This window comes from Talpa occidentalis, unplaced genomic scaffold (genome assembly GCF_014898055.3).
Source record: "Talpa occidentalis isolate TD23 unplaced genomic scaffold, MPIMG_talOcc4v2.1 talOcc4.5, whole genome shotgun sequence".
NCBI classification, from domain to species: Eukaryota; Metazoa; Chordata; class Mammalia; order Eulipotyphla; family Talpidae; genus Talpa; species Talpa occidentalis.
Genome location: NW_023604861.1, coordinates 47,973,005 through 47,988,094, shown reverse-complemented (window position 1 = coordinate 47,988,094; position 15,090 = coordinate 47,973,005). Strand labels below are relative to the sequence as shown.

At 32.6% G+C, this 15,090-nt stretch overlaps 1 protein-coding gene across 1 annotated transcript in view; it reads left to right on the top strand.

The window, feature by feature from the left end:
• Nucleotides 1–13,423, top strand: part of UBL3 (ubiquitin like 3) — a 63,524-nt gene extending 50,101 nt beyond the window's left edge. The window contains exons 2-5 of the mRNA XM_037527101.1: nt 1,587–1,695; nt 5,557–5,643; nt 10,111–10,188; nt 10,504–13,423. Of these exons, the coding sequence (XP_037382998.1) occupies nt 1,587–1,695; nt 5,557–5,643; nt 10,111–10,188; nt 10,504–10,556 (327 nt within the window). The 3' untranslated portion in view covers nt 10,557–13,423. The remainder of the gene's footprint in view (nt 1–1,586; nt 1,696–5,556; nt 5,644–10,110; nt 10,189–10,503) is intronic.
• The last annotated feature ends 1,667 nt before the right edge of the window (nt 13,424–15,090 follow it).

Sequence of the window (15,090 nt, the reverse complement as noted above, 5' to 3'; positions counted from 1 at the left end):
GCACACTACACCTTGAATTTTGTTCAAATGGAGCTTAGAGAGTTTCTGAATCATTCTCTTTATAGCAATGTGATTTCATCAGATTGCTTTCTATATTAAACTCTCTGTCTAATTTTGTTAGAAATTCTAGTTAGGAAAGGCAGCAAGAAATTATTACTGGGCATATTGAAAGGACTTTTCACCTGCAATATAGATTTCTTTTTCTTAAAAAAAAAAAAAACTTTATTGAGATACAATGTAAGTACAATTAAAATATATTTACTAACATCAAGTCCAAATCTCGTCCTCCTAGTGTGAAATCCAGCTGCATGCCATAAGACACAGAATTCTTGTGTGTAGCATGTTTCTCAGGAAGATATTTCATAACTCAAGCACAATTCCAAAGTGTTGCAGCACTAGAAGTAGCATTGGCCATGGTGTTAGTATGACCTGGTATTTTGATAGTGCAGCAATGGGCAGCAATTTATTTATTGCAAACTTTTTCATCTTAAAGATTTTCTGGTATATTTTTATAAGCAAAATGTGTGTGTGTGTGTGTGTGTGTGTGTGTATGTGACTGAAGGGGAAAGTGTAAGCTTGGGTAACCTACAACCTGGCACAATTCAAGCTGGTACAGTGATATTCTAGTTCTTGATACATAAAGAAGTGAGGCCAGATTGCCTAGTCCTGGGGTTCCACTCTGGACTGGACCCAACTTTTAGGAAAGACTTGGGTCTTAATAGAGGCCCAGGGGTGTGGAAAACCACATTTATATTTCTGTGACTTAATAGGAAAACAAATAGATATCATGCTTTTAATAAAATATCAAATTAATTATGAATAATGATAAAATTGAAAAACAGACACTTTGGGAAATGTTTTAAGAATGGAATAAACAAATGTGTAGTGACTTGGGAAAGTAGATCCAGTGGCTCTCAAAATTTTTAATTCTATTATCCACCTAGGTTTTTCACTGAGGGTGTACTTCTGTCCTGTTTCACAGATATGTCCTTCTCACCCTTCCAAGAAAATAAATGATCACACAATTGGAATTAAAATGACTGTTATTATTGACTCCTCTATTAACCCTTATCAAATTCTTTAAAATTACGGTTTCTGGTTAATTTGTTTAAGTTTGAGTTATTTTATAGTATAAAAAGTTTAATATAATTCATTGTTTTATCTTTACTTTTTCTACAGTAAATTACCAATTAAATTTTTTCCAGTTTAATGATGAGATCTGCAGTCACCATTTTTACTAGTTTTGAATGGCAAACATATATATGCTATAGTAATAATAATAGTTTGCAGATATCTAATTCTTGAACATTGTTGTAGTTAAATTTAAAAGCATGATAAATTTTGGTTTTCCTTTGTTCATGTATTATGACAAATATATCTGCCTCCTCACATATACTAAATAATAGCAAATTAAATAACATACCAAATTCCCATTCTTTAAAAAAAAGTCTTTACAAAATTTAAGTAAATAAAAATGAGGAACTGGCATTACTGGTATTTTAGAATGTGATTGAAATGAAAAACCTGAGTCTTTTTTTACATCAAATATTTCAAGATTGAATTAAAAGAATCACTGTTTTTTCCAGATAAATTTGCGCCTCATCTTGGTAAGCGGCAAAACAAAAGAGTTCCTGTTTTCTCCTAATGATTCTGCGTCAGACATTGCAAAGCATGTATATGACAATTGGCCAATGGGTGAGTGTTGTTTTTTTTCTTGAGACTGAGTAATGTTAATTCTTTATGCCCGATCTTGTTTTGCCAACATTTTGAAAAAGTTATAAATACATAAAATACTAAAGAACAAATATTTGAAGGTATAAGGCTTAAAGATAAAGGGATCACCCTGTCAGGTCTTCAGAATTTGCAATTCAGGTCTCACCTGCAGAATGGTGCTGAGCCAGTGTGCAAAGATCCAGTTTTGTCTTTAAATGTAAATGAATATTATTTTTTAAAAGAAAAACACAAAGCTAAAACACACACTTTCACATCAATACACCTATTTTTACCAAAACACAAAATGAAAGGTTATCTTTAACAAGTTATGCATTCTCTTTGGTCTATTCTAAACATTACCTGTTTAAAATTGAGTTTCACAGCTAATTTCTAATTCATGAGTTCAGTGAAATACCACAGGATCAAGAAGGTATACAGTCCATTTATGCTTTGCATTTTCAAGCCAATGTCTATGGCAAACTGACTCCTTTGGTGGATGAATGTGATAGTCCTTCGTTTAGTTCTTTGCTGTTTAGTAAGACTTTGTCTTGCCTCCCAAGGGGGAGTCTTTATGTTTTCCTTTGAACTTTTCCCAAATCATCTTAACCCTTTTCATGGCATAGTGATTTGACCATTTTAGCTGATTTCACTTATGCTAACTTAAAGCAATTTGGACTATTAAAGGATAAGACTTGCTTCAACAAAAAACACAGTATATACAAAATATATCAATTAGAACATTGTTTCTCAGCTTTAGATTAATATATAGAGACCTTTTAGGGAAAGAAAATTCTTGTAGATTCTTTAGTATTCACTTAAATTACTTTTACTAAAATATGTATTTTTAAAAATAGAGAAAACCCAATTAAAATTCTTTACCTTTATTAGCTGGTATGAGACTAAAACAGATCTACAAAGAAAATACAAATATAACTCCAAAATTGGTAGTGTTCAAAATAACAATATTAACATGTCAGATGATTTTTTTTTTTTTTTTTCCCCTAAAACCAGCTCATTGCTTTGACCATGAATATGGTACTGTTGAGTTTGGCATGCTTGTGCTTCTGCTTGCTGTATGAGCACCAGCTATCTACAGATTCACCACAAAACTTTCATACAGTGTACCAGATTGTCATTTGAGCCTTCTCTTAGCAAGAATGCATCATTTATGTATTAAGTCAACTTTTGTTCTTTTCTTATTATCCTCTTGATAATTAAAGTGCTACTTTGAGACCAGTATAATCATAAACCTAAATGCAAGTGTGAGCACTAAAATACCAATGCTGGCACTTGGTTATAAAGTTGCTGTTTGATTAATCTAATGAAGGTACAATTTAAAAATTCTTGAAGAGGACTGTCAGACCCTCTGAAGATGTCTCTGTTGTGTTCATAGACCTCAGTTTAAGATACACTGATTTATGGAAATGCTTTTAATAACTGGATCTTTTTCCCCACTGATAACCTTAGGGACAGGTCGCTGCTAATTCTTAAAACAGGGGTGGATTGAAGCTAAAGGTTGCAGGTATGAAGGAATTTCAGAAAAAGTGAAATAGACGGCTATGAATTTCTTCATAGCCAACCAGGAGAGATAACCATCAGTATGAAAAGCATTCTTGAATAGCTGTCTGATAGTAGTATTGTAACAAGTGTGATTTAAGGGTTTATTTTTATGACTTGGGGAAGGAGGTTTTTGAAATCTATGGATATTGTAGAAAAGATACACAAGATTAAAAAGAGTAATCTCAAAAATTTGTTTTATTTGGGCAATATTATAACTTGGGGTGGGAAAAATGTTTAACTTCATAATTGTTTGACTTAGATATTAAAGTTTACTTATTAAACTTTGATTCCTTTAAATATTCAGACTAATGATAAATAAAGGTGAGATTCAAGGGTGGGTCTTTGCCATAAATATTTCCCAGATGAATGAGCTAGTATTGAAAATTGTTTTTCAAACAAAGATTTATGAACCCAATCTTTGCCCACTTTGTCAGTTCTCAGCAATTTTAGACACTATCTGCAGGGAATAAAAATAGTTGAATTTTTATTTGATATAAAAATATTTGAATTAAAAATCTAGGTTCTATATTATATCACATAAAATAGTAGAAGTCAGTGAATATAAATATCTGCTGGTACATATCATAAAGATATAATAAATATTTACATCAGTAGGAATTAGTTTTTCTTAGTATACATTTATGTATCTTAATGAAGTATTGTTAATAGGTGGAATAGTAAGGTACATAGCTATTATCAGGCAGTGGTCTAAAAAATAATCCACTAAATGTATGTTATTAGCTGAAATTCCTCCTTAAGCATTGTTTTTCTATAGGTCTTTCTAAATTTCAGAGGCTCTGAGAGGGAAAATGAGAGAGCATAGTAAACCAGTGAACTACATGGAAAGCGTCTCACTCTGTAAAAGATAATGAAATATGTCACTTCAAGTTTGTGCATCTTAAAAAATATACTTTAAAGTTTTCAAAATAATTTTTCCTGTGAATTAGACAATTACTTTGATTTGATAGCTATAGAATATTCCCATCTTGACCAAAAGAATTATGTTAACTAATAATTCGTTTAATGTTGTATTATTTTTTATTGAGATAATATTGGTTTACAACATTCTATATGATTCAGAGGCTTATTTGATCTTTAGATGAATCAGGTTTATTTGATCTTCATTCTAGAAGAGGGATCTGAGAGTCAGAAGGCAACAAAGACATGCCAGGCAGGGGGCAGTGGGGCAGGAGATAAGGCCTGAGGGGGGCAGAAATGAGTCACTGAGAAGGCACTGTTATCAAATTCATATTCATTATTTTAAACATTTTTTGAAAAGTCAAAGAAAATTACCTGCCTCTTCTCTCTTCTATCACTTACTCTTGAAGATATTTCAAACCAGTTTTTATGTTGACAGTTTTCTTCATCTTATGAAAGGAGTTTCTATAGGAAACAAACACAATTCTTGAGAAAGATGATATGGAATTCTCAAAGCTTTATCTACAAGCTATGAAAATTAGTATCCTCATACTCTGTCATAACAGTAGAGTCCTTTAAAACATTATTTTAAGTCTAGTATTCCCTGTTTTACTATAACCTAAGTTGTACACTATCGGGAAATGTTCTGTTACCCATCCTATGCGCCAGTTTGTCTTTTGATTTTTTGTATACTTTTCTAGCTTTCATATTAATAATATTGTCTTCTAATATATTTTTTAGTTTCTTCTTCTGAGTATTTTTGGGTAAAGTGAACCTGCATTGTATCACTAATATTTACCAATTGGCCTCAAAAAGAAAATAAAGTGATAAATTATCCAAGAGTAAATATTTGATTTTGTTACTTTCTCTTTTTTGTTTTTATTTGCCAGTTTTATTGTGATCTAACTTTTTTGCTGTATTCTGTGTCAACATATTCTTTTAAAAATCTGTTAAACCTATTGTTTCTAATTGCCTATTTATCATTTCAACAGGTACAAATACTGGAAGATTATAATATTGTCTGTTAATTACTGGCAACTGATATTAATTTTCAGATGATATGTCTTCACTACAGTTGGGCTTTTTCAAATTATTTGTTCTGATTTTTAAACTTCAGCACTATATTTGCTACATTTCTGAGTATTCTTTAAGAAGCAGCAGCTAGTCTTTCTGCAGCTCTTAAATTTTAAAATGAAGAATTACCAAGAACCAAGACTGCAATGATTGCATGAATAGCGATTATTTCAATTATTAGGAAGCTCCAAGTGTCTTCTTTGATGCATTTTATCTAATTAATGTGTATCTGAAATTGTAGAACAATGCAATAATACCATAATATCTAACAAATTCACTGGCTGTTTTCAGACTGGGAAGAAGAGCAAGTCAGCAGTCCAAATATTCTACGACTTATTTATCAAGGACGATTTCTACATGGAAATGTCACATTAGGAGGTAATAGTCACCTTTGTAATGGTATTTAATGTCTGTATCATGGCAGCCTTATACATTTGTTTGTTTAAATATTAATATTTGATTTTTAAAAAATTTTAAAGTCTGAATTCTGCTAATTTTTTGAGTATTCTTCTTTACATTTTGTGTTAAGTTTAATTTTAGCACTTTGATGAGTGTTTTCTACCATGTGGACTAAGCTTTCCATGATAGGTGGGAGTCCATACCCATTCTCTTATAAATGTAGTTATATTTTACTTTTGGGTAACATAATTTGATATAATAACCAGGCACATAAAAAAAAAGTTTTTGATAATTGGTTTTCATTTTTAACAATGAAGGGATGTTTTCAGTTGGACTGATGTAGTTGCCAATCGTGCAAGAATAAATTAGATTAGAGATGAGAGAATCAGTGTAGTAGTGATTGAAAGGACAGATTTTAGAACCAGGTTGTATCATAGTTCCCCACTATACTTAGTGGCTGTGTAATCTTGTGCAAGTTACTTTAGTGCTTTATGTCCAGTTTTTTGATCAATAAAATGGAGTAACAATAGTGTCTACCCATAAGATGGGAGAGGTTAAATTAGTTTATATATTCAGAGCACTTAGAACTGTGTGACATTAGAAACAATTTGTTAACTATCATGCTCTTTATATGTGATTGAAGAAATACAGCTCAATAGTGCCCTCTTATGGGTACATTTTCTACAATCAGCAGGGTTTGTTTGCTTTTAGTACATGTATTTCAAATATATTCTGATAATTAGAAATTCGTAGTTAAATGAAGTGACCTATTTTAATATATCTTTGCTTAAATATAGCCTGACATATTTTTCTATGTAAATCTAGTGATGAAACATTTAATCTGTTTTTCCTTAAAGGTAGAATATTTTAATTCATTTATTCAGCATATATTCATTTCTTATGTGCCAACACTGTCCTGAACAATTAGAGATGCAAGGTTGAACATGGTGGAATCTCTTCCTTCAAGGTGCTCTACTATTATGTAGTAGATAAACTCTGCTGTAAAATACTATATAATAAGGACTGGAGTAAATGAATGCAAATGATTATTGAATATAATGTCACACACAAAACCAAGTTTGCTGCCAGTGTTATAACTGGTCTAAAAAGTACTGCTACTAAGAGATAATCTGCCATTTCAAATCAATGATTGTTTGCCTTTTATAACTCTTTGTATGTTTAGATGTATCAACTCAGTGTAAGAATTAATTGTTAGCTCCCTGATTGAATTATACATTCTTTAAGGATGGTATCATATTTTAGTCTTTTTCTGATTGCCTCACATAACCGTGTGTAATGTTGATCAGAAATGTTGATTGAATCTAAGCTATTGGTGATGTGAATGAATGCTGAGATCTCTTTCCCTTTGAGTATTGATCTACTTGAGCCTTTTGCCACCACCTTAATTGTTTAATTATCTTTGTTTTGTGGCCCCAAAGTTCCATCTTCATATTAAAGATGACAGGATTTATGTTAGCATCAAACTATTAATTCATTACTTTTAAGGTATAGTTTGACTTATTGCCATTCCGTAGAGTCTTCTAATTCCATCTGTCAATCTTTTAAAAAATAAACAATCTCTGGCCTTAGGAGCATAAATCTATACCTTTCAAATTCATCAGTATAGCCGGGTGTTTGGTAAAGTTCGAATAATAACATTCAGCTATTTGGGGTTTTTTTATTGCATTTTTTCTTTTTAGTCTCCTATGTTCTTGAATATGGTTAACAGCAGAGATAGCACACAGGGTGATAGCAACTATCTTCAAATGTTTGAATGGCAGGTGTGGAGAAGGCTTAGGCTTCTCTGCATGGCTTGAAACTTGCTCTGTTGTAATCCTATGAATTCCACTTAGGACCAACAGCAGGAAATCAAATGTAGACAAATTCCCATCCAAAAAAAGAAAAAAAAAATTAACTTGTCAAGCTGCCTAAAGAAAGAATGCCCCACAGTGGGAAAGAGTGAGATCCTTGTTATTGGTGATGTTCAAACATTGGGTGAATACAAAGTAGTGGGAATACAGCCACGTGAAGGGATCAGTCATTATGTGAATGATTCTCTGCTATTCTAAAGATTTTGTGTAAAATAAGTTTCAGGTTTTAAAATTGTTTTTACCAAGTTTCTTAAAACACAACCCTGAATTCCTTTTTGAGATACAATCTTTTAATTACACAGAATTTCAATCTGTTAAAAGTGTGATAACAGCTTTAGTAATTAGAGGATGAAGAAATCAGCTCCAAGTCTGATGTTCAGTACAATCCACATCTGTGTTCCGAGATGTTCTAAGTGACTATAAGATTCACCTAGGACACTTACTTTAAAATACTTATTTCTATGCATACGCTCTCTTCCATCACCTTGTTGATGATGAAATTGAAAGTCCAGGTGACTTATGTAAAGATTGAAAAACTGTTTTGTATATTGTACATACAGTGTGATAGTAGAAAGCAGAAGCATCCACAGTGAATGTAGATTCTTGTATCCCTCTTCCTTCATTTCTTTGATACTGTTAGTATCTATCTACTATAGCTAGTTAAAATTTAAAAGAAGAAAAATAATAGACCCCATTAATCAAAGGGCTTCAAATGGTAAGCTGCTCAGTACCTTTTCCAAGTCTATGTAACATTTCTCTAAATTTGCATTTCAGTTAAGATACCTATTTTCTGAGATATTATTTTCCTCATATCTCAAAACAATGGTTAAATGACAGTCATCTTAATGATTACTGAATAAAGCTTTCTTTGTGCCAAGTCCTGATCTGGGCACTTTGGATTGCTTCATTTAATTGATAACAGCCTTACCCTAGGTTACCTGAAGAATTACAATTTAGGTGTAATTCTCCAGTTTCTTTCTTCACCCACTCCACTTAGGGAGTGGGTAAATAACTCTCTCAAAACTCATTTCATTAATAAGTAGTGGAGATGCGATTTTTAATCCAGTTCTGGCTTACTAGAGTTATAAAGAAGATAGTATGAGGGCGATACACAGCTCAGTGTGTGCACATTTTAGTTCAATCAGGTTACCCCAATACATGTAGTGAAGTTTTAATTTTAAAGTTTTAGTTGTATTTTATTTATTTATTTGTTTTTGAAGATTTATTTATTTATTTATACAAGCACTGGGTACAGTCAGAAGCACGGGAGGGTGAGAGGATTCACCAGAGCGGGGAGCAGAGCAGGCAGAAGGACCAAAGTACACTGCTGAGGGGAGCAGCGGGCGGCAGGAGAGGTCTGGGAGCCATGCGGGACCTTCCTCCGGTGGCCGGGGAGCACCCGGGGATCAAACTGGCGCTGCAGAGGCGGCGGACAGCTTCGCAACCCAGCGCTCAACCGCTGCGCCACTGGGGAGGCCCTTTAGTTGTATTTTAATGTTTAAACCAGGCCTAGGATATTATTACAAAAGGCTTTCCCCCTCTATTTTTTTAATCATAGTATTTATGGGCCATCATGCTTCATTCTTTAACATCAGAGGTTAAAGAACAGAACAAATAGTGACTGACCAATTTTAAATAAGATGGAAGTTCACCTTGATTACATAAAGATAATTAGAACTCTTAAATCTGTGTGTTAATATTAGACTGAGAGCAGGATTTTAAAAGCAGGTAGCAGGAGGATCCTACTTGCTAAGTAATAATCTTAAGCCTTACTATGTTTGTAATAAAAGGTAGTTTGGGATTCCTAGTTCAGAACTAGGACATCATAACTATGGAAAATTACTCTGGAATATAGATATATCAGCTGCTTCTAATTTTATACACAGAATAGCAAAGGGATTTACCGTGAAATTTGTATTTGTTTAAAAAGGTTTGTGTATACATGGATGTGTACTATTATTTTATGTATGAAATATTTCAAAATAAAATATTTTTGCTTGTGAATGAGAAAAAGCTTTGAAAGACTTGATTAGAAAACTGGTTATTGATAATGCCAGAGTGATTTTTAAAGTAAGCTTTTTAAGAAAGTTATTTTCTAACTAAAGAATACAAGGTTGACAAAAGTTTAAAATTGCTTGTCACTTCTGTTTCTGTATTATAATGACCTGTTCAGTGCAGTAATTATATTAGATGGCTGACATGTAATTAGATTTAAAAACAAATCTCTTTTAATCTAAACTTTACCCTAACTTAGAAAAGCATACTTAAATATTGTTTTAATTCCTTTTCTTCTCTGAGGATTATCTCCAATATTAACCACTTATGTGTTTGCTCTTCTCTGTTTCCTTAAATAACATGTGATGAGCTAATAGCCATAGCTGGGAAGAATAATTTCCAAATTAACGGTTACTTTTTATAATAACAAGCTTATTTTATTTTGTAAGAGACACTGTATGCATTAATTTTAACATGTTGAGGATGTCATACACAAAGCAATCTATTTAAATGGTTTAAATGGTTTCAGCTCTGCTAGTGAAATCAGAATGTAACATGTGGTCTTCTGTTTTTCACATAGCATTAAAACTTCCTTTTGGTAAAACAACAGTGATGCATTTGGTGGCCAGAGAGACATTGCCAGAGCCAAACTCTCAAGGTAAGCCATGACTATAGAGGTTTCCTCTTGAGTCACAGACACAGGCATTCAAAAATTACTCCATTTTTCTTGGATATTGTGAAGAAAGGAAGTTTTCATAGTTAATGAATAGAGCTTATTAAGTTAATAACTAGACATTTTGGAAACAGGTTAAAATTAACAGAACATTTATTATGGCTTATTTATTATAGCTTATTTAATTTAAAAATGCAAACATAAAACTTTATTATACCTGGATGCCTCCTCTTCCCCATCCCTGCCTCCAATTTAAGCATTTTTGTAAACGAGACTTTTTATTTTTTCATTTTTCCCTAGGTCAGAGGAATCGAGAAAAGACTGGAGAGAGTAATTGTTGTGTAATCCTGTAAACACTGTCTACTAGTGTGATGTGGTGTAGTGTTTGTCTTTCATGCTGCTGGGACAGAAGAAACCCAACATAGCTTCAGAAACCCTTAGGAAGAGTCTGCCTGTAAATCCATGAACTGAATTACCACATGAACATTGTCATCTTTTCTCATGAAAGTAAAAAGAACCAAGAACATTTTCCACTATGATTTTTTGGTTTCTAGTATTTTTGTTTATGGTGAGCAGTTTAAAAATATATTAGGTTTTGAATGCAGTCAATCTCCAGGGGAAAAGTTAACAAGTTATCTTTCATAGCAGAAAACATTTTGCTGCCACAAAAATTTTCATCACCAGAACTAACAAATCAAGTGTTCCAAATACAGTTTGCACTATCAAAGATTGACATTATTTTCTTCATCAGCAGAATTTGTAACATAGTTTATGGTACCTAGAAATACTCATGTACAATTCCATACTGGAAGACACTCAGCAATCAAAGAAGTTAATTCCTGGGCCAACTTCAGAGGAAAAAAATGGAACAGAAATTAAAATGTTGGGTGAATTCTACCAAAGTCAGCTTGTTGGCTGCACTGGCACAGAATACTAAACTGAGTGTGACTATTTTCACTGCAACAAATGAAAAAAACAAAATGTGCCTGTTGTTTAAAGCACTCAGTAGAGGGCTGATGAAACTAATTGTTTTCCTTTAACACGTGCACTCTTTAGTCAGACAGTAACTGAGTGCTTGTTCACACAGCACAAAAAGGGGCGAGTGCGTTTCCTAGCCTTAATGTGGGAGGGGTAAATTCCAATCACTTATAGACATCATCATGCCAGAAATAGTAGAAAACCTCATTTACTCATCAGTTTTATGCATTTCAATATCAGCAAATTGAATTTTTCCATAATTGTTGCTCATCTATAACTGTGTCCAGTTTCATGCTTACTCATTAAAGAGTTCAGATGAATTCTTAAAATTAAAAAATTCTCCATAATACTAATTTTGTTTATGTAGTTTGCATTTGGTATTAGTGCTTGCAATTATATTAAAATAAAAGCTGGTTTTGAGGCATACATGATTAAGGATGCCATTCTTTTGTTTTGTACCAATAATTTAAAAATGATATGCTAAAAACAATTTGCACAGCACTAAAGCATGAGCTAGTTTCATCTAAACCTGTAAAAAATATAAAAGATTTTATATTTTTTCACTGGGAAGAAATTCTTCCTGGATGAAATTACAAATATGTGTAGAATATATTTAATAAAAAACTTATAAAATACCTAACTATAGAACTTAAATATAGATTGGCGTGTAGTGTATAGAACAATATTCCATATAAATAACTTTAGCCTTTATAAAAATGAAGATGCAGGCTGACATTGTGTTCTGTACTTAATAACTGTCCGTGGCCCTTACAAACATTAAGTGTAAATGGTTTCTAATGGTCAGCTTTGTTTAAAGGTGATCAGGTTATTTTATTTACTGTTAATGCTTTGATGAAAAGGCTTTTTATGCAGTAGATCTACGAAAATATTGTTCATACCGATCAGAATTAAATTTGTATAGAGCAGAGTTTTAAAATGAATGTACATAGCACTAAACATTTTCTTTCTTCAACCTGTACTTATAGATTCTTTTCTGTAAACTAAATTTAAAAGCAATGTAGTGCATTTCAGTGGTAATTTCAAAGGTCTCGATTAGGTCAATGGTTGTTTAAACACTGTCTCATCCATGTCAAAATTGTTTTCTACTTTAATTTCTTAATCTTTAAAAAATTTGTTTAATATTGTTGGTTTCAGAGTATTTCCAATATATCCTTGATATTTAACCTGGTTAATTTCTGCAGTCACAACAATGGATGGAATTATGTAGTCTTTGTTATCACTAAAATGTCATATATTCAAGAGATGTTAAATATTTATATGCTTTGTTGACTAGCTCAAATGTGAATCTGTTAAGTGTCAACTAAAAAAAGCATCTGGTAGTTACTTAATTGGGCAATTTAGCCATTTACGGCTCTATTCTTTTTTGTAAAACAAACTACTGGTAATTATTTTAAATACATATTTTAATTCTGATTACTCTCTGTTTTTCCAAAGTTAAAGACTATCAGTTAATTAAGATTGAATTTTTATGATGGTTAAAAATATTCTCTATTGGTTTTCAATGTCTATTTCTGTGTTCCAACATTATAAATTTCCCTTTTGAAAGACCTCAGTTTAGAGTTTGCAAATGGATAAACTCGTTCACTAGTAGAGAAAGAATGATGTCACTCAATAGCTAATATCGTTGTGCAAAATGAAAAAATAATAAAAAGTAGCAGTAAAATTATATTATGAAAACACCAAAAATTTAGATGCCTTAATAGTATATACATGAAAATACTCAACTGTCCCTTTTAAAATAGTTCCTTGGACTGCCTGTTGATTAAAATATTATCGATCATAACCAAGGCTACTATTGAAGATCCCTCCGCCAAAATAACAGCCACTTACCGAAAGGTGAGAGCGACATAGATCCAGTATATATATAGAAAGCCTGGATTCTGGGACTATGAACCTGCCTGGCTTGGTATCTAACCTCTTTTACCTAAATTGTCCTAGACTTTGTCTTCTAGACAAGGCAAAACTTTTCTTCTTTATTAAAACCTCAGCATATCTCCTTGATCTGAATTAATTTGCTTTCTCCTCAAGATAAGTTGTATCTTATCATGAAAAACATAGTATCTAACATCATCATTCACTTTAAATGAGGTTTTCTCATAATGAACATTTATCCTTAGTTTTATGTCATCTTGACCAATGTTATGATAATTTCTGTTAGCTGATTGTGGTAAAAAAATGTTTAATGTGAAAAGAAATTAAAACTTTCTTTATCTGTTGCAGATTATTTCCCTTCTTTTACATGACTTCCATTCACAATTTTGGTTTATTTTCCTCTGTCCCTACTGTTTTTCTCTTTATTCTTTAGTTTGTTTTATTACCACCTTTGGTAAAGTCAGGTTGTACTAGCCTTTATTCATCTGTAGTTTACCAGAAGTAAAGAGAAATGGCCAACCAAAATTTATTGTGCCTTCATACCATCCTTATTGGTCTTCAGTTTTTTTCCATTACCATTTTGTAATACCTGTTAGCCAGACTGAGAGATTGGTGGTGGGAGGAGGGTTTGAGAGAAGAGTACATAACCTGTAATGACAGATGAAACCACACTCCACACTGCTGGCCATTGAGTCGGCACAGTTTTCCTGGTCTCGACGGGTTGGTTTTCTCAGACATGGGCAGTAGGTGATGCATGTGCCTTAGCACCCTGGTGCGCCTTCTGTATACTGCATCACCATGAAGTTCTTTTATATACCCAGGGAGGGAGGTGGCTTCTGAAAGTTTATAAACAAAATTCAGAAAACTCTAACTCTTAAATAGTAAAGTTTAACCCTGTGCTAGCATATGTAAGCATTTATTAAGTTATTTGGTGGCATTTGACAGTGATGTCAAATGTTTGTCTTTCAATATAGTTTCATATTTTGCCTTTTTAAAAAAATGACAACTTTCAAGAAATATAGACACAGTAATCAATACTTGGGAAAAAGGAGTGTCAATAACTGTGATTCACCTATTAAAAAGGAGTAAATACACACGCACACGAATTTCCTAAATGGCTCTGGAAGTGTTATGTTTTTAAAAGTTAAGCAGACAATTGAACCAACTTTAGAATGTTCAAGCATTCAAACATTCAGTATCGGATTCCTATTCAGTGTAAGAAAACTCTATAGCATTGGGATGGGGGGGGGAGGCACTTTGCTCTACTTATTAACCTTGCAGTTCCAATTAGTCCTGCTTTAGACTATCCCATTGCATAATAAAATTCATTCAGTTCTCAGCTGTCTGCCAGAAAAGATTGTTTTTCCAGCATTCTGGAGCCTAGTTCCTGCAGTCCCGCTTTGCTATCATGTTTTTTTCCTCTGGGGCATCACTTAACTGAGTTCTGGTAATTAGTGTCTACTTTCCTCCAGTGTTTCTCAAAAGCATTTAAAGAAATCTAATGCTTTTAACATATCTCCATTTTGATTGGTACTGTCGTTAGTCCTCAGATTGCAGAATACCACAAGAGCTAGACATGGGTTTGGGGACTGGCTTCAAGCTGGATAACACTGAACAAGTTCATCTTTGGACTTTATTTTTTTTTTTCATATATAGAATAAGAATAATTCCCATTTTGTGGGTTCTTAAGGATTATTTTAAGATAAATATTTAGAAAACTGATTAACTGAAAAATTTACTTGACAAATTGTCAAGCCTGTAAACAATAAACTATTAGGCATCAACATATACTCTAAATATTACAAAAGCAGCTTACAAAAAATGTCCAAGAAAATAATATGACCATGTTCAAAGACTTAACAGGTAGATGATAATAACTGGGGAGACCTTATTTTAAAAAAAAAAAAAACCCTTGGATTAGAAGAAAAAAGACCCAATAATTCAGTGAGACATGGCTTCAGGTGAGATAAGAGTTGATAGACCTTGGACAATAAGCAGAGAACAGGACATGTTAAC